This window comes from Narcine bancroftii, unplaced genomic scaffold, assembly GCF_036971445.1.
Source record: "Narcine bancroftii isolate sNarBan1 unplaced genomic scaffold, sNarBan1.hap1 Scaffold_48, whole genome shotgun sequence".
Classification (NCBI taxonomy): domain Eukaryota; kingdom Metazoa; phylum Chordata; class Chondrichthyes; order Torpediniformes; family Narcinidae; genus Narcine; species Narcine bancroftii.
This window is the reverse complement of record NW_027212065.1, coordinates 1-23,064: the sequence shown is the minus strand read 5'-3', so window position 1 is coordinate 23,064 and position 23,064 is coordinate 1. Positions and strand designations below refer to the sequence as shown.

Here is a 23,064-nt window from a genome sequence, read left to right as displayed (position 1 = left end):
TTCTGCCCAACAAGCCTGTGCTGACCAAATTTTAACTTTCAATCCATGTACGTTTTGAAGGGTGGGATGAAACTGGAGCACCCGGAGGCAAACCACGCAGACGCAGGAGAATGTATAAGCTCCTTACAGACAGCACCGGATTTGAATCCGGGTCACTTGCGCTTAACCACTATGCTAACTGTACCACCCTTTTTCTCCCCCCACAAAGTAGTCTTTCGTCATGCTGAAGATGAATTTAGCTTATTATGTAATGATGTCACTTCAGTGAGTTTTTGTCAAAAGAAAGTGTCTAGTGGCTGGTTTTCCACAGCTCAACTCTTTCTTTTTCTGGATTGTGTGGAGGAATTTCTAAGTCACTGTGTCTTTATATAGAGGCTCTGTCTGCCTGCTCAATCATTTGGAAATTGTGCCATGTTGTTATCTGTCACCCAGGATGAGGTCATCCAGGTGTTCAGATAATGGCTGCCTCTACCTAGCACCATCAGCGAAGTATAAATGGACTTTCAACATATTGCACCTTCAGGAAACCTGCTCTGTGCATTGGGGCTACGGGGTCTGGCTCTAGAATATCAGAAATTCATTGCAGAGGACAGTTTGAAATAATAAAAACCAATATAAATGCTAATTTTTTTCCTTCTATTATCTCAAAATTGTACCATGAGCCATTTTATTAGTGTAAATTTAATTTAATACTCGGCCCAGGGTATATTTAATAATGAAAATGACCAGCAAGGATTCCTCTTTCCTTTAAAATGGATGAAGAGCAAGAAGTCACATTTGCAATGGCCACTGAGAAGTGGGAGGGACTCAATGGATCCGGCAGCATTCATGGAGAGAATTAGTCAGTCAACATTTTGGGTCGAGACACTTTTTTAAACGTGGGGTAATCATTATTTATTTATTTTCTAAAGACATTCAGCACAGTAACAGGCCATTCCTGTAGTATTAAAGTGAATATTAAAATGATTCAGAAGCATTAAAGTGAATTAAAACACAAAATGGAAGCCAAATGCTGGAAAGATTAAGGGGGGCACAGCAGGTGGGCTACAGACTGGTATGACCTTCGAGAGGCACCAATAACTTGATTGCAATGTAATACACCAAGTGTTTAGTTTATTTTATTTATATAACACATTTAAAACAACTCACATTGACCAAAGTACTGTACAGATCATAAATTACATCGTAACCAGCTACTTAAAGTGCAGAATAAAACAGGTACCCGAGGTTCAGAATTGTACATATAACATGGTAGTAATCAACAATCACCCCTAAACGCTTGTGAGTAAAAATCCAACTTCACCCTGGATTTAAGAGTTGAAGGGGCTGATTTGATGGAGGGAAGAATGTTGTTCCACAGTTTGGGGGTTGAAATAGCGAAGGGGCGATCTCCCCTGAGTTTGCAATTTAAGCATGGAACAACCAAGCATCCTAAATTGGCCGATCTGAGGTGTCTTGAAATGGAGTAGGGCGTTAGGAGATCGGGGATGTAGGAGAGGGCTTGTCCACTGGTGGCTTTGTAAACAAACTGGAGAACTTTAACATCTATTCTGAGCCTACTGACAGCCAGTGAAGGGACCAGAATAGGGGTGATATGGTCCCTCTTCCTGGCACAAGTTGCACAAAGTGCTGAAGAAACTTAGCAGATGAAGCTCCAGAGATGATGCATGATCTGCTGTGTTTCTCCAGCACTTTTGCATATTGCAGATGTGTTTATTGATACCTTTTTCTTTTTTTTGTGCACAATTATCTTATCAGAAACTCTTGATATTTTCAGGGTGATTAATGCAGGGAAAAGCACACATAACGAAGACCAGGGTTCCTGTCAAGTGGTGACAGTGAAGAAGAAAACAAGTGCTCCGATCACACCAAGTAAGAATTCTGCAGTTAAGAGGAGGTCGTCATTACCAAACGGGGAAGGATTACAGTCTAAAGACAACTCAGTAAGTGAAGCTTCATTCTTCTTTGTAAACACTGGGGGAAGAATAACACATATCGATAACCCAGAAACATCTATTAGCATGAAACAATGGATTCCAGTATGCAAATACTGTGTGATGCAGAGTTCGAGCATGCAGTGCACAATCATTCCTTCTGTCTATCTTACTTGGCCTCCTTTCTTGGGGAAGGATATACTGGGTTTGTAGGAGGTGCAGAGGTTGTTCATCAGGTTGATTCCAGAAATGAAGGGGTTGGCTTATAAGGAGAGATTGAGTTGTCTGGGACTGTACTCACTGGAATTTAGAAGAATGTGAGGGGATCTTATATAAAATTCTGAAAGACATAGATAAGATTGAGGTAGATAAGTTGTTTCATTTGGCAGGGGAGACCAGAACTAGGGGATACAGCTTAAAGATTAAGGGCAGTAGATTTAGGACAGAGATGAGGGGGAACTGCTTTTCCCAGAGGGTGGTGAATCTGTGGAATTTGCTGCCCACTGAAGCAGTGGTGGCGAGCTCAGTAAACATATTTAAGACAAGGTAGGATGGATTTCTGCAAAGTAAGGGAATTGAGGGATGAAGGAAAAAGCAGGTAGGTGGAGGTGAACCTATCAGCCATGATCTCATTGAATGGTAGAGCAGGCTTAACAGGCCCAGATAGCCTATTCATGCTCCTATTTTTTGTTCTTGTGTCAATCAGTCCAAGCCAGCTGCACATGGTTCTTGTCCTACACCAATGCATCTAACCTTCGCCAGCTTATTTTTTCTTGGGCCCTTTATGTGTGTTCTAAATTCTTCCACCTCACCCACTGCTGAGAGTAATGATTTATATTGTTTTCATCATACTCAGGGAAAAGAGAAGTGATCTGAATACCTACGGTCCCCACTTGTAGATACTGCACAAGTGGAAATGCAGGGTGCCTGAACACAATCCACTGGAGGAACCCAGTGAGTTGAACGGCATCAGTGGTAGAAAACAATGAGTGGTCGATGTTTCGAGCTGAAACTCTTCATCTGGGCTGAGGAAAGTTTGAACAGAAGCAGAGTAATAGAGGACCAGGTTGGAAGGGTGAGGCAGGGGCTGCACACGGGATTGGTGAACTGAACAGAGGCAGAGCAGTGGCTGGGGCCAGACACAGGGGGGAGAGAGGTAAGGGAACTAAAGGGGAAGGGTGGAGGACGATGTGTCAGACAGGGTAGAGTGTGTGATTAGAAGAACAAAGGCTGCCATTACTGGAAACTGATAAGTGAGAACTGATAAGTGGTATAAAGGGAGATCCATGGGCGGGGTGTGGGTGGTTGAAGAGAGTGGAAGAAGTAGTTGGGAGGGCGGGGAGATGGATGGATGAGAAGGGCAGAAGGAGAGAGGGATTCGCTACCTGAAATTAGAAAATTCTATGTTGATACCATTGGGCCATAGTCTGCCCAGGCAGGATACGAGGTGATGTTCCTCTCGTTTACGTTGGTCCCCCCTCTGGCAGTGGTGAAGACCCAGGGCAGATTGGTCAGTGTGGGAATGGGAAGGGGAATTGAAATGGCATTCAACCAGGAGTCTAGGATGGCCATTGTGGATAGAGTATAAATAGATGATCTATCATGGTGGTGTCAGGTCAGCATCCAGGTTATTGTTTAATTCTGTTTTTCCCTTTGATTTTAGCTGTTTATGCTTTATTTGTTTGTATAATTCCTTGCTTGTCTGGAAACTTTTAGTAATTTAAATTTGTCTGCAGTTTCTTTGTTTAAAATGTTACTTATATGTTAGTGGTTCAGTAAGTATCTATTCAGCCGGCTTCTTATCAAAGCAGGTCTTCACTTGTGAATTTGCGGGGGTCTTCTTCTATATCCAGTACTGCCATATATCTATATCAGAGAGACTGGTTGCAGACTGGGAGATAGTTTTGTTGAGCATCTTGGCTCTGTCCATCACAACAGTGTGGATCTGCCAGTGGCCACCCATTTCAATTCCCTGTTCCATTCCCTTGCTAACATGTTTGCCCATGGTCTCGTGCACTGCCAGACTGAGACCACTTGCAAATTGGAGGAATAGCACCTCATCTTCTGTCTGGACACCCTCCAACCAGATGGCATCAACATCAACTTCTCCAGTTTCCATTAAACCCCCCCCACCCTTTGCCCTGTGGCCTTTTTCGCAGCACTCATTCTGTCTCTCTTTTCCCGTTTCGCTCTGTCTCCTTTTACACAGCAAAAATCAATTCTCACCTTTCCTCTTATATTCAATTAGCACCTTTGGACTGTTGGTCTGGACGCCTTCCCCCTCCCGTTATTCAAATGCCTTCCTTTTTTTTGGTTATATCTTGAAAAAGACCTCAGGTTCAAAATATTGGTTATATATCTTTACCTCCTATAGATGCTGAGTTCCTCTAACATGTGTTTTTACTACAATTATAAGCCCCTTTCACACTGGCACCCTGTCTCAGTATTGACGGCCAATCTACCAGTTAAGGGTTCAGTGTGAAAGCTCTTTAATTGGCACACAGACGTCCTGGGTCACTGACGATGCCTGTGTGCCAATTAGCCCAGTGTGAAAGGGACATAGGGTATCCTGGGATAAAGTAGTGACACGTTGATTACGTTTTTGCATGAGTGCAGGAATGTGAAGGGAACAAAAGAGTAAAAAGAAGGTATTAACTTTGCCAACCTATATAAACCTTCATAAATGTCTAAAGGACCATGGGAAAGTCAAAGCAGGAGAGAGCGATGGCAGATCTACCCTCCCAGAATTCTGTGCAGCAGAGAAACCCCTCCATGAGTGCTCCGTGCATACAGCTCTCTCCCTGCTGCACAGAATTCTGGGAGGGCAGGTCCATCATCGCGCTTTCCCATAGTCTTTATATATTGTGCGCTATTGCCATTAGGACTTTCCCAGTGTTTATAAATTGTGTGGCAATACTTTCCCATGGTCTGGTGTAAATTTATAAAGGCTTATCTAGGTCAGCACAACAACAGGGTCTGAAGGACTCATACTGTGCTGTACATGAAGCTTAATTATGTTATAATTAGGCATGATTAATTTTGTTTAAATACAAGATCATAATACATTGATCAGGATTTAGGGCAGGTCCACCATCACTCGATGCGTCATGACGTCATTAGTGGAGGATAGAATCCCCTATCCCCAGGATGAGTGTGAAAGGACGCAGAGAACCGGTTAAGTAAAAACATTTTCCTTACCAGTTCACTGAATGGCCAATCTACTGATTCTTTGGCTTGGCTTCGCGGACGAAGATTTATGGAGGGGGTAAATGTCCACGTCAGCTGCAGGCTCGTTGGTGGCTGACAAGTCCGATGCGGGACAGGCAGACACGGTTGCAGCGGTTGCAGGGGAAAATTGATTGGTTGGGGTTGGGTGTTGGGTTTTTCCTCCTTTGCCTTTTGTCAGTGAGGTGGGCTCTGCGGTCTTCTTCAAAGGAGGTGGCTGCCCGCCAAACTGTGAGGCGCCAAGATGCACGGTTTGAGGCGATATCAGCCCACTGGCGGTGGTCAATGTGGCAGGCACCAAGAGATTTCTTTAGGCAGTCCTTGTACCTTTTCTTTGGTGCACCTCTGTCATGGTGGCCAGTGGAGAGCTCGTCATATAACACGATCTTGGGAAGGCGATGGTCCTCCATTCTGGAGACGTGACCCACCCAGCGCAGCTGGATCTTCAGCAGCGTGGACTGATTAACCAGTGTGAAAAGGGCTACAGTAGAGGCAATTTTCCCGAGCTCACAAGGCAGCTTGAAAGGATCCGACCCAGTCAGCGGGCTCCAAAATCAACCGGGTCCCTGCCCTACCTCAGAGGTAGTCAGGGAACCCAGTTAACTTACCTAGGTTGCGTCCATTGGCGGCTTGAAAACAAAAATGGCCGACCCAGTTACTCCTGTGATGTCAGCGTTTGCACACAGGTGTTACAGGGAAACCCCAGCTAAAGTGTCTGCCATTATTGGGGGAGAGAGGGGTCGCTGCCACATGGGTGGGCACAATTGGGGCAAGTGAGGTTGCTGCTCCGGGGGGGGGGGACGGTTGCCACGATCAACGGGGGCAGAGGGGTTGGCTGCTGTGGTGGGGAGAGGAGTGGGGTCGCTGCATTCCCCTGAGTGTATGCCATGTCATTTAACGCATCATCATGGAGGCGGGACCTCTCCCCCCCCCCCCCCAACCCACCGCAGCTTAAAAGGTGTGAGAAGACTTTTGCCCCAGAAATCACACCTGGGTCCCAGGAGGGCTACTCAGGTGCTGTAGCTTAAAAGCACCTAGTGTCTGCAGACTTCTTTCACTTCTTATCAAACCCTGCTGGACCAGTTTGCAGTAGAAAATGAGCTATTTGATGGAGCATAGACTGATCCTGTCTGACCTGTTGTATGATATACTGGCTCTCTTCTTTTTCTTTGGCTTGGCTTCGCGGACGAAGATTTATGGAGGGGTAAACGTCCACATCAGCTGCAGGTTCGTTTGTGGCTGACAAGTCCGATGCGGGACAGGCAGACACGGTTGCAGCAGTTGCAGGGGAAAATTGTTTGGTTGGGGTTGGGTGTTGGGTTTTTCCTCCTTTGCCTTTTGTCAGTGAGGTGGGCTCTGTGGTCTTCAAAGAAGGTTGCTGCCCGCCGAACTGTGTGGCGCCAAGATGCACGGTTTGAGGCGATATCAGCCCACTGGCGGTGGTCAACGTGGCAGGCACCAAGAGATTTCTTTAGGCAGTCCTTGTACCTCTTCTTTGGTGCACCTCTGTCACGGTGGCCAGTGGAGAGCTTGACTTCCAAAGAACCTTCATCCATGTAGTGCATGCACGGACTCCAAAGTCTCCTGGAACACTTCTCCATGAGGCTGCAAAAGCACCACTGGCAACTCAGGGGATGTCTTCACATCCTGAGGCAGACACAGCAAGGATCCCAGAACTAAAATCGTGAAATTCTCAATCCCTTCATTTTTATTAGGATTTGGATGGACAGCATTTAAATTTTAGAACATGTACTGGGTAATTCCATTTCTAAGCATCTGTCTATTTGTTTTGGGCACAAGAGTGTTTGTATGTCCTGGGCACGTGATTTTTCTTTCATTTGTCCATTGATCAATTTGTAATTAATGTTTCTACTTGAACAGTTACTTTCATTACTAACCTTTGCACTATCAGCAAGTATGGAGATATTGGGTTCTAGTCAATCTTGGAAGTCATTGATATTGATCATGTACGGCTGGAGGTCCTTGCAGAATCCCATAAGCCAGGTCGTTACTTAACCTTCATATCTTGAGTTTAATCCTTAAGCAGTTTATAGTGAAGGACTTTAGAAATCCAAATAAAAATATCCACATACATATACTGCTTTAATCACCTCCTTGAAAAATAAACCAAGGATTTAATGAATCCTGTGGTCAGTAGAGAATGAAACACAAAAGTCTTTAGACACTGTGTGATTGCAGTGAAAACATAGAAATGGTGGAGGAACTCTTGCAGCAGCCATAGGAGGTAAAGATGTATTAGACATTTTGGGCCTGAGCCCTTTTGTCAAGAAAATGAGCATGCCATTGTTTCTTTGTCCTGTTAATTACCTAAAGCTATTTGATGGAGCACAGACTGATCCTGTCTGATCTGTTGTAGAATATACTGGCTCTAACCTGAAGAATTTTGCCTCATTCTTGACTTCCAAAGAACCTTCATCCGTGTAGTGCATGCACAGACTCCACAGTGGGTGTGTCACTGGTGGTCAACAGGAATTAAAGGAATACTTAAGGGGATCTGTGGTTGAAAAGGTGTTGAGAACTGCTGCTGTAAATTGTTCAACCTCTAATCAACAGTCTTTTATGATTATATTGGATTCAACATTTGATTTATTGTCATGTGCACAAGATACACAAAAGTGCTTCCTTTGTCTTTTGCCCTGTGAAGGCAAAGAATAGCCAAGTAATCCAGCACCATTATTAAATATAAGAAAGAGAAGCAAAAGGGAGAGTCTCCTTCAGAGACATCAAGTAGCTATAGATCTCACCCACTCCTCTGTTGTCCAAATAACCTCCGTTGTAAACCTGAGCTCAAGACCCCGTATCCAGATCGCACCTTCTCAACCCCTTATTCCGAATCCATAAATTGTTAGGAAGCCATCAGTGCCTGAGGCTTTTTGGGAGGCCCAAGCACCACACTTTTTCAGAAATCCTGGATCTGATTCCTGGTTGCCAGAAGCTAGAGGCCACTGAGCTGAAGCCTGCAACAGTAGTCATATTTATCTGCTTGTGTTCCATGCAGCAACTGTGTGGGACTGACAGAAGTTTCTATGGCCATAGCATTCCTGCAGTTTGGCCCTGACTGATCTGGTCCATTGGCCTTCCTTTTCCCTAAAGTTCTCAGAGCTATTCTTCCTCATCAGTAACTCCTCTTATTGGTTTACATTGTACTGTTCCTGATTTCTGTCATTTGATCGCTCCTCAAAAGCTTCAGCGTCAATTCTCCTCCATGTTTTGTGAAAAGTACCAGTATTTGCTGAGTCATGTTTATTTTAATTTGTTTCAAAGACAACAAGAAAGAAATGTTCATTTCATCTGGCTCAAATGATCCATTGCAACCTATCAGATGCTTGAGCCATTGATGTTAAAATAGGATTGATTTTTTATCTGGGAACCGTAAGCCTTGAATTGGTTCTGATAAAGGGACCAAGTCCATTGTAACTAAATCTTTTGATGATTCATAGTCAGTGTACATTAAGCAGAGGGAACAAAGACCTTCCAAAAGGTTTTAAATAGGTAATGTGACTGGACAAGAAGTTAGTGGATGGAAAACAATGTGGGAAAATGTGCAAGGAATGAATGTTTAAGGAAGATTATAGTTTATTATTAATTTTGTGACAATATCGTATAAATAGTTCAATGGGGCGAGTGAGTGAGTGAGAGTGGGTGTCAAAAGGAGTGCTACAGAAATATTACCTAAGTCATTGGTGACTGTACCTAGAGTACTGCACTGTTTTAGTCTCCATATTTTAGGAAGGATAAAACTGCCTTTGGAAGCTGTGCAGAGATGATAATGCCCAGGGTTGATTCCAGGGATGTATGAAAAGAAGTCAAAAAGGTTGTACCTTTACTGTTTGGTATTGAGAAGAGAACTGATACAAGATTATGAGGAATATTGTCTGGGTTAATACTGAGAGGATGTTTTGGCTAATGGGGTGATTCAAAGTCAGCACAAATTTAAGATAATTAAATCCATTCTGAAATTTAAAAGCCAGATCAGCATTATTCTGCAAGATCCTCCAATTCTGGCCGATGTGCTTCTGTGTCCTGTCATTGAATATCATTCTTCTAGCTAACTTGTCCCATTGCTCTGAAATAATCTCTTAGTTTTCCTTCACTTTGCTCTTTCAAGCCTATCTTTTGGAGCAAGAGGACAAGGTTTCTGATAAGGGATCCCCTAATTAGGGCAGATGGAGACGAGGGGAAATGTTCTTGGTCAGACTCTGAAATTCTCTCCTCAGAAAGATGACATTATTGAACGTATTCAAGATGGGAATTAACAGACATTTTAACTAACAAAGTAGCTTAGTAATATCGAGGGAGAAGGAGAAAGTGGTACTGAGGCCAAAGTTGGATCACCCATGATCTTGAATGGTGGAGTAGATGGGAAGGGCTGATTGACTTCACTGCTTTTTCTTGTGTTCTAATCTGGTCAACTTGATTCAGGAGCCCTTAATTAGGGAAGGTATTCAGTGATGTAATGGGAGCTATGGAAATAAATTTAAGATAATAAATCCATTCTGAAATTTAAAAGCCAGTATCAGCATTATTCTGCAAGATCCTCCAATTCTGGCCGATGTGCTTCTGTGTCCTGTCATTGAATATCATTCTTCTAGCTAGCTTGTCCCATTGCTCTGAAATAATCTTTTACCTTTCCATCAATTTTCTCTTTCAACCCCACCTTGTGGACAAGGCTCTCTTAATATCTTCTAATGGGGTTCAGCATCACCTCATTTGATTGATTATATACAATGAAGCACTTCAGAACAAATGCAAGTTCCTGTGAATTTCATTGGAACTTTATTAATAATCGACCTTATAATTTTTTTGAAAACTCACAGATGTAAGCATTGGCATGTGAGCAAACCATTGAAATTATGTGCCATAAGAGTCTGAGGGGTTTCTCAACCAGTGGCCATGGGCCACTTGTGGGCCACAGTGTGTTTCCATATAGGTGTTTAAAAATGTTAAATAAAATACTTTAAATTAGATAAATGTGTTTTTCCTACAGAACTGCCTTTGACTTGAAAATATTGCTCAGTCATTGCCACTAGTAGGCCATGGCATGTTAGGCCAGAAGCCAGATGAAAAAGGTTGAGAACCACTGGTAAGGGAAGATAAATGAATGGCTGCGGGGAAGAGCCAGGTAACTGTACAAAAGAGATGGTAACGTTAAAAATGAGTTTAAATGCCCCTTTCCTTGTTAATCCCATGATTCTATCTTTCTTACCATCAGTGGTCAATTTAAGAATGATAAGGTTGAAAAATACACAAGAATTGCAGATGGTGAATTCTTTCAATAATGAGAAGCTGAAGAAACTCAGTAGGTCATCCAGCATCCATGAAGAAAAATAGTCAATATTTCAGGTCAGGACTTTTTTGATGAGGAGACAGGGAGCATAAAGGAGAGGGAGGAGGGCTACAAAGGTGATGGATACCTGACAAATACTATTCTATCAGCTCTTAACCTCTTCCCAACCCTTCCCACTCACTTCCTTTGCTTGCAATCTCCCCTTCCCACTCTCGAGAAAGTGTGCTGACCCAAATCAGTGACTGACCATTTTTCCCCCACGAATGTTGCTTGAATCGCTGAGTCCCTCGAGCTAACCTGTCTGTTTCAGAAACAGTTAGGTGTGTTCTTCAGCTGTTGAAATTCCACAAGACAGTGCAGATTGCAGGTTGTATCACTGATATGTTCTTTCTTAATGTAGGAATCCGAGGGCATATCATTTAACTACTGGGCACTTTTTGATGGGCATGCAGGAACAGGCGCTGCCATTGTGGCCTCCAAGCTCCTCCATCATAAGATAGCGGAGCATCTGCAAGAGGTGACTGGTGTGCTGCGCAACTCGGCAGTCCAGCCTCCAACCTGCCTCACTGATGAGTCTGAAGTGGTGGCCAACACAAGGACATTAACCAGAGCTGCCTCACTGAGGGGCTCAATGGGGACCCCCGGGTCACCAAGTAGCCCTCCCACACGCTTCTTCATTGAGAAGAAAATTGCACACGAGGGTTTGGTTATCGGAGCAATCGAAAATGCTTTTCAAGAAATGGTAAGTGTTTTTATGAGAGTCATTTAAAGCAAGTTTTGCAAAGAGTCTTCAGCACAACTTTCATTGATACTTCTGTGCTGCAACCTATCATAAATGTTAACGTTCTTTGTATCTTTTGGATTTAATAGCTTGGAAATCCAATTATTTTTGATTCATACGTCACACGTAGAGCTGACATGGAGATAATCTAACTGATCTCTCTCTGCAACTTTGTTCTCTGTACTACATTTTTTTTATGGCTGCGCTATGTACGAGTTGACGAGATGAATGCATGCAAAACAAAGTTTCTCACTGCACTGCAGTATATGTGTCAAGGAACTTGAACTTGATTTCTGGGTAAGTTCATACCCACCAGGAAGTCAACTCAGCTTTTTTCAATCTGCAAATCAGTTTAGCAAATCTGACATTTTCCAGAGTCATCTATAAACATAATGAGGTCACAACTCGTGCATCAGTTGGTTCCTCCCTATCTAGCATAAATTGTAACTTTTGTTACCCTTCATCTTCTTAGACATACAAATAAAACTAGGATCTTGTTACAATGATTCAAGATTCCTTTATTGTATGTAATAGTACAGAACATCTTTTCTTCTCTTCTTCTTTGGCTTGGCTTCGCGGACGAAGATTTATGGAGGGGGTAAAATGTCCACGTCAGCTGCAGGCTCGTTTGTGGCTGACAAGTCCGATGAGGGACAGGCAGACACGGTTGCAGTGGTTGCAGGGGAAAATTGGTGGGTTGGGGTTGGGTGTTGGGTTTTTCCTCCTTTGCCTTTTGTCAGTGAGGTGGGCTCTGCGGTCTTCAAAGGAGGTTGCTGCCCGCCGAACTGTGAGGCGCCAAGATGCACGGTTTGAGGCGATATCAGCCCACTGGCAGTGGTCAATGTGGCAGGCACCAAGAGATTTCTTTAGGCAGTCCTTGTACCTCTTCTTTGGTGCACCTCTGTCTCAGTGGCCAGTGGAGAGCTCGCCATAGAACACGATCTTGGGAAGGCGATGGTCCTCCATTCTGGAGACGTGACCCACCCAGCGCAGTTGGGTCTTCAGCAGCGTGGATTCGATGCTTGTGGACTCTGCCAGCTCGAGTACTTCAATGTTGGTGATGAAGTCACTCCAATGAATGTTGAGGATGGAGCGGAGACAGCGCTGATGGAAACGTTCTAGGAGCCGTAGGTGATGCCGGTAGAGGACCCATGATTCGGAGCTGAACAGGATCGTGGGTATGACAACGGCTCTGTACACGCTGATCTTTGTGTGTTTCTTCAGGTGGTTGTTTTTCCAGACTCTTTTGTGTAGTCTTCCAAAGGCACTATTTGCCTTGGCGAGTCTGTTGTCTATCTCGTCGATCCTTGCATCAGATGAAATGGTGCAGCCGAGGTAGGTAAACTGGTTGACCGTTTTGAGTTCTGTGTGCCCGATGGAGATGTGGGGGGGCTGGTAGTCATGGTGGGGAGCTGGCTGATGGAACTGCCTCTGCCTGCCGTAAGTCAGACAAAGAGTTGCCATTAGTGTTGCCCTGCCCCTTACAGAAAGATAAAGAGAAGCAAAATAGAGTCTCTTGAGGGTTACTGAGTGTCCGTGGATTCATATCCTGAAGCCCGCAGCCTCTGCAGGGCCCCCATCCACAAGTTTCCCCACAGCCTGTGTGGCTCCAACAGCCACTGAGCCCCTTACTGGCCTGCTGCTGTGTTCACTCTCCTGAAGCTTCTCCCTCTCAACAGGGGGTGTTCTCCTTGTTTTTGGTGCCCTGTGTCAGTCAGCTACACCCCTGGAGCCTGAAAATCCCTGTGGCCACTGCTGAACAAAAGCGCAGCCATCTTGAGCACAGACCTCGGCGGTTGTAGGACTTTAGTTTAAAAACACGGTCGGTTCCTTTAACAGGCCATTATCTGGAGTACGGAGCTGAATGCATTAGGACTGGGCAGTTGAACCCTCACAGCATCATTTACAGAAAGTGTGCAAACAAACAATGTTTTTGTGGGGGAGGGGGTGGTTATGAGGTGCACATGATAACAACACCAGTAAAGGAATTTAAAGATGAATAAAGACAATGTTATGAAAAGGCCTTGCCTATGGGGAGAGAAATAGAGTCAATGTTTTAAGCATTAGAAAAGTTGCAAAATTGGCAGGCCATTTTAAAAAAAACACAGAAAGTGAACTGGAAAGACTCAAAATATTTATCAGATCACAAAATATGTACATTTTAAAAATATTTTTTTGAATATGCAAGGAATAAAGAGATACATATCATGTGTAAGGTACACACAGTTTTAGAATAAATCTTGTTTGTACAGTCATGTGGGCTGAAGAGCCTGTTCCTGAGTTATACAGTGCTTGGTTCAAAGACACAACTTTCCTTTATTTGCCCCTATGCTCCAATTTTATTTTTGTAATCTCACAATTCACATGTAATTAAAGTAAATATTCCAAATTTTATTCATGGTCATTTGTATAAATTTTGGTTTGACCCTGTAGAAATTACAGCACTTTTTATACATAGCCTCTCATTTCAGGGCTATAGTTGGGACATTTGGCTTCACAAGTGTTTATGGGTATGTTCAATGGCTTCATTGGTGCAGGTATAAGAGATCTAGGCTTGCTTCTAAGCTTCTGATCACCTTTGGACTCTGCAGTTTCTATTTTACAACATGAGGACCAAAGTTGCGCCAATGAAAGTCAAAGAAGCCGTTATGAGACTAAACAACTAGAATAAAACAGTAAGAGACATTGCCCAAACCTTAGGATTACCAAAATCAACTGTTTGGAACATCATTAAGAAGAAAGAGCACACTGCTGAGCTCAGTAATCGCAAAGGGACTGGTATTACAAGGAAGACTCCACTGCTGATGTCAGAAGAATTCTCGTCATAATGACGAAAAATCCCAAATCTGCCTGTCCGACAGATGGAAACACACTTCAGGTGGCAGATGTGGATGGTCATGAGGACTTCATGATCAGAAATACAAAGGCTACACTGCAAGATGAAAACCATGGCAAAGGTGGTATGCTTTGGATCTTGGGCAGTTCCTTTACACCTCCACACTTTGCTTTTGCCATCACTCTGATGCAGGGTAATCTTAGTCTCATCTGTCCACAAGACCTTTTTCCAGAATTCTGCAGGCTCTTTTAAATACTTCTTGGCATACTGTAATCTGGCCATCCTTTCTGTGGCTAACTAGTGGTTTGCATCTTGCAGTGTAGCCTTTGTATTTCTGTTTGTGAAGTCCTTTTGGACAGTAGTCATTGACACATCCACACCAGCCGCCTGAAGGGTATTTCCGATCTGTCGGATATACGTTTACAAATTTTTCTTCATTATGATGAGAATTCTCCTGTCATTAACAGTGGAGATCTTCCTTGGAATATCAGTACCTTTGTGATTACTGAGCTCAGCAGTACATCTTTCTTCGTAATGATGTTCAAGACAGTTAATTTTGGAAATCCTAAAATTTGGGCAATGTCTCTTATTGTTTTATTCTTGTTTTTCAGCCTCATAATGGCTTCTTTGATTTTCGTTGGCACAAATCTGATTGTCATGTAAAATGGCAACTGCAGACTCCGAAGGTGATCAGAAGCTTAGAAGCAAGTCTAGCTCTCTTATACCTGCACCAATGAAGCAACTAAACATAACGGAGCATTCACAAACACTTGTGAAGTGTCCCAAACATTATGAGGGCATAATGTATAAAATTTCTACAGGGTCAAACCAAATATATACAAATAACTGTGAATAAAATCTGGAATGTCCACTTTAATTACATGTGCAATTTAAAACTGTAGAGCACAGGGGCAAACAAAGGAAAAAAGTATTTTTGTCCCAAGTATTATGGAGGGCACTGTAAATGGTTATAACACAAAATAATTGAAGGTGATCACAAATAATTTTCCAAGAAGTTAATGAACTGAATAAAATTACACAACAAAGGCTGAAGCAAGCAAACAAATGACCTTTCGTGCCTTGTCTGTGTGTGTGTATTAAACTGCAACATTATTTTTACCCTCAATACCACAAGCAGTTTATGGTCTGTAATTTGAAGCAATTTCCTTAACTTTCTATCATTTAATTAAACATTAAAGCACTACTGACTCTATTATTTAGTAATGCTATATAGCTCCAAGTTCCAATTTGTTCATTAAGAGGTGGTAAATGGTGCTCAGAATCCTAACTTAAACTTATAAAGTTCATGGCAAGTTTGATAGGAAGGTGAAGATTTGGAAGAAATGTTTCTTTGTTTGCATAGCCAAACATTTATCAGATAATCAGCAGTTGCCTCCTTCTCCTGCATGAGTTTTTACAAAGGAATACAATGCTCAGAGATCAGTGCATGAAAGAATATTGGAAGTTGCTTGCAAATTGGTATGTTTCCATATTGCATTTTACCAGAAGTTCCTCTGGCTCCTGAATAACAGTGCTTATGTCCTCATGTTGCTGCTGTTTGTAGGACACCCAAATTGAACGGGAGAGAAGTGTGTACAATATCTCGGGTGGCTGCACGTCCTTGGCCGTGGTATTTCTGATGGGGAAACTTTATGTTGCAAATGCTGGTGATAGCAGGTAAGATCAACTTGGAAAGCCACATTTTTCTGACCTCTGAGAGTAATGTGAGGTGGGAGTTTCATATGAAGACCACTTTACTTATTAAAGACTGTGTTTTAAATCAGTGTCACATTGATTCAGTTGGTGGCAAGCTTGCCTCTGAATCGTAAGATTCTGGATTCACGATATTCCCCAGATTTGGAGTCCAAAAAAAACTCACCTGTTTCAGTGCGATGAATGTCTGGGGGTGCTCTCTTTTCAGTGAAATAATTTCATCAATACATTCAGTATGACATCAGAAACCACAGCAAACTTTTATAGATGTGTAGTGGAAAGTGTGCTGACCAGCTCCATCACAACCTGGTATGGAGGCATCAATATGGAATGGAAAGCTCTGAAAAAAGCTAGTCGACACAGTTCAGTCAAAAGTCTTCCCTCTTTTGAGAAACTCTCCATGGAATGTTGGCATTGAGAGTAGCAGCAATCATCAAGGATCCCCACCACCCCGCACACACTCTGTTCTCGCTGCTACCATCAGGAAAGAGGTCTAGGTGCCACAAGACTCACACCACCAGGTTTAGGAACAGCTGCTCCCCTCCACCATTAGACAGCTCAACAACAAACTCAATCAGGGACTCATTTAAGGACTTGTACTTTACATATTATTTATGATTGGGTTTTTTTCTATATTTGCAGTCAGTTCATTTAAATTACATTTTTCTCTTTGTCTACATATCTTTTTCTTGAATACAGTTTACACTACCATAAGTAGAAATTCTGCCTGGCCTGCTGGAAAAAGAACCTCAGGGTTATATCTGATGTCATGTATGTACTTGGACAATCAATTTGAACTTGAACTTGGGCCCCACTAATAATTTTGTCTTGTGACCTGGCCAATATTTATCCCTCAACATTAGTAAAATTTGCCATGTGGCCTTTAATTGTTTTTGAAAGGTTGTGGTGTATGAATTGGCTTCCAGATTGTTTTTGCATTGCAACAGAGACTGTACTTCAGAAGTATTTTGCTGACTGCTAAGTACTTTGGAACAATGTGAAAGGTGTTCTAAGAACATGAGAAGCAGGCAGGAACCCTTTGAGCCCATTCCATTGAGATTGCAGCCAATCTTCTACTCCAGCATTTTCCTGTATTATTTTGAATGAATCTCCTCAGCCCTCTCTGAGGTAGAGATGGACAACTCCTGAGAGAAGGCATTTCTCATAATTTTAGTTGCAAATGACCTACCTTTTATTTGAAGACTGTGACTCCTGGTTGTAGATTTCTTAGTGAGAGAAACATCCTTCTACATCCAGCCTGCTGAGCCTGTTTCAATGAGATCACATATCTAAATGTTAATCTTTATTTTTCTCCCTTCCACTTGTGCCTTCCCATCTAGACTCAGGCTAGTGTTTGGCTCACCAGTCCTGATGGAGTTGGACCTCACATCCCTTCCAATACTACCATTATGTTTAATGAAAACTCTCAGGGCTTTGGACATAAAATCAGTGTTCCATCTGAATGTGCATTTCCTGTCTAAGAGGATGGGTTAAAATTGTTCCATTAATCTTTTCCAAAATCATAGGTTCCTGACAGTTGTTACCCATGAAACAAAAAAATACAACATTCATGAAGTTATAAAGAATTGACTTAAATCTTCAATTGAGTCCTTATCCTGTAAACAATGCAAAGCTGTTGCTACTATTTCACATCAAATATCTGGTCATGTTGTTTAATGATCAACTTTTAGATTCACTCGCACACTACCAATTTCCCCACTCTTTAAGTACGACAGTCAAAATTATAATTGCCTTCTGTGACAAATATTTTGCTCTTTCTCTTTATCTCAGGCATGTGTGTAGATGCTGGGGTTAATATTCACTTTGTTTTTTAAGACTTTGCCAGCTATACTGGATATCAATTTGCAACCTAACCCATTGACTGCTCTTTTTGGAATTACACTTCCAGAAATGGGATGAGTTCTCACTTCCACACATACATTGCTGGCTTGAAGAGCAATCTTATTTAAATGGAAAGATTCTAATCCGTCTACCTTGAATCAGTGATTCTCTCAAATTATATCATGTTTAAGTTTAGAGAAAGTTAGAAGTCGTATATTTAGTTTTTCTATTAAATTTGAAGAGACTTGGTGACCTTTTATAAATGACTTCCACATGACTTAGTATAACTATTTTCCCTTCCAGACTATATTTTATTTCTTTTCTCTTTGTTGATGAAGTCCAGACGATTAAATTTTATTAATAAATTCTCAGGATAGACTGCCCAGTCTTTTTCTTTTTAAGTTTAGGTAGGGTTTTATATTTTTTTTTAAACTTTGTTTTGAAGATTTCAGTTTGAGGAGATTAGAACACATTCGTTAATTGTGGTGTAATACAATACATTATATCATATATTGTATAATGATATTTTTCCCTTTATGATTATGTATTCCTATTCCTATTTACCTATAATATGATTAATAAAAAGATTGAAAAAGAAAGAATTTGTGCAATAGAGTAAGACAAGGGTAGTGAATTGATAGTTTATATTCCAAATTTTTTTATTTTTTTTTAATTTTCATTAAAGTAAAATAACACAGCTGATTCACTATCTCCCAGTTTACACCACACAATGTAAGATTAACCCCAATTCACAGGCATTAGGGTTAGTGCAATACTATTTACTGCATCAGTAACCTGGGTTCGAATCCGGCGCTCTCTGTAAGGAGTTTCTATGTCCTTCCCAAATGGGTTTTCTCTGGGTGTTGCTGTTTCCTCCCACCCGCCAAAACGTATGAGGTGAGTAGATTAATTGGTCACTTCAGTGTATTTGGGTGGCACGGGCACCGTGCTGTATCTCGAAATTAAAAAATAAGTTCAGAAGTTCACTAACTCAAGTGAATCTGTTGCTTAGATGAATTCCATAACTTTAATGTCAGCTTTTGGCTTCATTATTCTCTCTGTCAATGAATTATTATTCTATAAACAGGAAGAGTTTGTGAATGTCTTTCCTATGCTCCATAATGATATATATGCATTTGTGTGGACTGTGAGTAACTTGATGTGAATTATATTGTGCTACCTCTTTCTTCTTGCTTTTATGTCAAATTAACAAGGCAAGTACATAAATTATTGGTTTAAGGAATGATTTTATATTGGAGAGCTTTGTATAAGATTGCATTCTTGAAGTAAGAGGTTATGAAAAGGCTATTCAGTGTCAGTGAGGGGAGGCTTGCCATGTGAGTCTTTGGAATGCAGTTTAAATGGTAAATAATTTTAAAAATTGACTAGTGACTAATGGTGCAGTCACGGTTTTCTTTTCTTTCTTTTTTTAATTTTTAAAAATTTTTCACACTATGAACCATATTGACCAAAATACACACAAACATTTCCCTCTTAAATATACACAGTGTCATTTTCTCCCCTTTTCCCCCCTTCCCTTCTCTCCCTCCTCCCACCCCCTCCCCACCCACTAAACGTTCAACATATACATATACAATACATTAAACCCATTAAACAATGTCATCACACAATGAAAATAAACAAGAAAATTGTGTCATCTACTTTTACACACTGGGTCAGTTCATTTCGTCTTCTTCTCCTATCATTTTAGGTGGTGGAGGTCCGCGGTAGGACCTCTCTGTTGTGTTCCATGTACGGTTCCCAAATTTGTTCGAATACTGTGATGTTATTTCTTAAATTATATGTTATTTTTTCCAATGGAATACATTTATTCATTTCCATGTACCATTGCTGTATTCTCAGGCTCTCTTCTGATTTCCAGGTTGACATTATATATTTTTTTGCTACAGCTAAGGCTATCATAATGAATCTTTTTTGTGCTTCATCCAAATCGAGGCCAAGTTCTTTACTTCTTATATTACTTAGAAGAAAGATCTCTGGATTTTTTGGTATGTTATTTTTTGTGATTTTATTTAATATCTGATTTAGATCTTCCCAAAACTTTTCCACTTTCTCACATGCCCAAATTGCATGCACTGTTATTCCTGTTTCCTTCTTACAGCAAAAACATCTATCTGATACAGTTGGGTCCCATTTATTTAACTTTTGGGGTGTGGTGTATAGCCTGTGTAACCAATTATATTGTATCATGCGTAACCTCTTGTTTATTGTATTTCTCATAGTTCTGGAGCATAGCTTTTCCCATGTTTCATTCTTTATCTTTATGTTTAGATCTTGTTCCCACTTTTGTTTGGGTTTACAGCTTATTTCATCGTTCTCTTTCTCTTGCAGTTTGATGGTGCAGACATGGTTAATTGCATTGCTTTCAGTCCTGTCTTGCGATCTGGTAAAACAACTGCTAAAATATTTCTCTGAATGATAATATGCCCTTGGAAGGATTAAGTTCTGGGAATGGGGAACTTAAGACTGCTCCATCATTTTAAAGAACTTGCTAATCAAATCTTGACCTTTGCCCTTTTTCACTTCCAGGTTCTCATAAACCTCAAAATGCCTGCAATAATTAGGTCCCAATTGAAATGCCAATTGAAGTGAACAAGATGTCAAAAATAAGGTCAAGATAGCAAGATATCTAGATGCAAAAAGGGCTGCAAATGCTTAAATTACCCATCCAGTGGCGTAGCTACGGAAAATAGCCCCTATGGCCAGCACTGAAATTGCACCCCTGTACAAACATCTGACACCCACCTTTTAGATAACTTTACCAACTCAAAAATACAAGTCAAGCTCTCAGTGCTGCAGGGATCTCCCAATGCACCAATTCCCTCTCCACCCCACCCCACCCCAGCCACAGACCCCATTTTCTCCCACCTACCCTGCTGACCCCCTTGTGATAGTACAGATTCTATCACCAATGTGTATATGTACATATGTACAGATGGTAGTGTAGGATGACTGTGATTGGCTGAGAGTGTAGCCACACCTTCTGGCAGGTCTTAAAGGATTGCTCCTAGCCAGACCAGGTCATTCTGGACTGGTCGACCTACTTGTGATATGCTCCAGTCTTTTAGTTAATAAAAGCCTTGGTTTAGATCAACAAGTCTTGGGTTCTTTCATTGTGCATTTCACCCCTTCCCCAGGCTGTACCTGCAGATGCCTCTCTACTACCACTGCTTCCAGACAAATCAATGCTGAACGGTGCAACTCCACAGCCACCATAGCTCCATACTGGCAGCGCCCCTGACCCCACGGCCCTCCTCCATCTTCACTGCTTCCGATCCGCGCCCGGCTCCTTTGTTCCCTCCCTTCTCGGTGGCACAAACACACTTTAAGGCCGAGCGATGGCCCCGCTCCAAGCTATGACGGCACCGGAGGTGTTGCGATGGCACACGCTGCTTCTTCTTCCCCTCCCTCCCTCCTTGCCTGCCGGCTGCTCTGCCCAGGCTGAGTGTGGCTTAGCCTGACAGTGGATGCATGTCACTGGCCGCCTGACGATCAACTGGGCAGCGAACCAATGGAGAACAAGCTCAGTGCCGGCCAGGCCAATGGTCATTCAGAGAGCCCCCGAGTCCTTGGCCCGTGTATTGAGAGTGAACTTTATCTTATGTTTATTTCATAAAAGCACAATACATGAAGGCCAAATCAGATCAAACAATTTTATTAACATTAGTTTTCCAGTACTCCCACATCCCAGGGCAAATGCATTTGAATAGAAAATAAAATTTCCTAAGCGTATACTTACTGCATTATGATTACAATTGTTGTAATTAATCCTATAATGACAATGGGTATATAGTTACAGTTAGAAGGCAGGCGACGACAAGCATACGCGTTTCCCTGGCGCTGGCACAGACATACCAGTTGCAGCTGCATGGGGGATTATGGCCATTGATCCTGCACTGAGTGGCCGCCACCCTAAGCAGGCCTGTATTTTGATTTCACTGAATAGGTGAAAGCCAATTGACAGGAACGTTGAAAGCTAAGTTATTGTAATTTTAAAATACCTCTAATATCGTGGCTTAGTTCCCTTTGGCGTCATTAAAGTAACATTCCTATTGTTGTATCTCTTATTTCAGTTGTTGCCCCCTAACCTTCCGGCTCCTAGGCTTCAGCCGACCCAGCCTAATGGTTAATCTGCCACTGGGCCTGACCCACAAATTCTTCCATCATTCTTGGTTTCTGTTTTTGCTTTGAATTTCCAATTCTGAGGTCTTTTTTCTAAGTGTAAAAATGACACCAATTGAACTATGTGACAGAAATCCAGTCAATACTTGCAGCATTCATGTATAAAATTAGCGTGATAATTTCCAGTTTGGGGATGGGATGCTCTTGTCAGGAAATAGTTTAGAAACTGGTGATTTTTATATAGTATTTGATGGATAGTCTCTGCAACTCAGGAAAAGGGAACAGCATAAAATGCTATGGAAGAAGAAAGGAATGTAAAATGAACATTTGTAAAGGGATTGAGTAAACAATGAGAAGTTGGAGGGTTCCTGGATAAGATAATTAAAGTGTTACTTATAGTGTTTACCATGCAAAGAATTCAGGCCAGAAGATAGCAACTTGGAACCAATCTCGATAATAATGATGGTTAAACAAAAGCTTGAATTACCATGAGGCTGAAGCATCCTCCCTGATGGACAGTGATTAATAACTAAGTGGGAGCATGAAAACAGATTATGCTATTGCAGGACTAATGTGCCCAAATGTGAGGAGATGCACAATGGAAATAAGAGAGCATAAAGGGTGGGCATGCAACTGTCTAAGGTAGCTTGCAACACTTTCCAATTCAAATATAAACTATTAGTCTACCATATTTCCTACCCACGTCATTGGACCCTATATAGACCACAACATCTGGCTGTTCACCCTGCCTCTTAAGAAGTATAAAAATGGGAAAAAAAAAGCCTCAAGAAAAAAATCAGGAAGGCTAAAAAGACATGAGGTTGCTTTGGCGGATAATGTGAAGGAAAGTCCTAAGGTTTTCTACAGGTGTAGTATATTAAGAGCAAAAGGATATTAAGGAACAAAATTGGTCCCCTTGAAGATCAGACTGGTCAGCTTTGTATGGAGCCAAAAGAGGTAGGGGAGCTATAGCGCACACCTTTGTTAATTGATCATGGGAAAATGTTACATTTTCTGTGCTTGAAGTTACTAATGAAATGGATTTCAGGGAAATTAGGCAGAGATGAATGTGAGACCCTCAAAGAGAGCCCATGCAATTTTCCTCACAAACTCCAGTTTGTTTTCCTATGCCTGATCATCATGAGGGGAGCATCTGCTCACTCTTTCATCAAGGTTGATATTAATGGTGCAATAAGACTTTACAATTCCATCATAATCATGTTACTTCTATATTACATCACTTGTGTGAGCTGAGCTGAAAAATTGGAGAAACACAAAATGC

The 23,064-nt window shown here is 41.8% G+C and overlaps 1 protein-coding gene across 1 annotated transcript; it reads left to right on the top strand.

Annotated features, from left to right (window-relative positions):
• The first annotated feature begins 495 nt into the window (after positions 1-495).
• On the top strand, positions 496-15,765 carry LOC138750976 (protein phosphatase 1H-like). Its single transcript, XM_069913075.1, has 4 exons — positions 496-592; positions 1,759-1,943; positions 10,868-11,209; positions 15,649-15,765. Exons 1-4 carry the CDS (start codon positions 496-498, stop codon positions 15,763-15,765), a joined length of 741 nt encoding a protein of 246 aa, XP_069769176.1.
• Positions 15,766-23,064: the final 7,299 nt, after the last annotated feature.

Excerpts from the sequence above, each read along its gene's own strand:
- LOC138750976 (XM_069913075.1), top strand. The coding sequence starts at position 496 with ATGGACTTTCAACATATTGCACCTTCAGGAAACCTGCTCTGTGCATTG. Across the intron at positions 1,944-10,867 it reads TACAGTCTAAAGACAACTCA|GAATCCGAGGGCATATCATT; the intron begins GTAAGTGAAGCT and ends TTCTTAATGTAG. Across the intron at positions 11,210-15,648 it reads AAAATGCTTTTCAAGAAATG|GACACCCAAATTGAACGGGA; the intron begins GTAAGTGTTTTT and ends TGCTGTTTGTAG.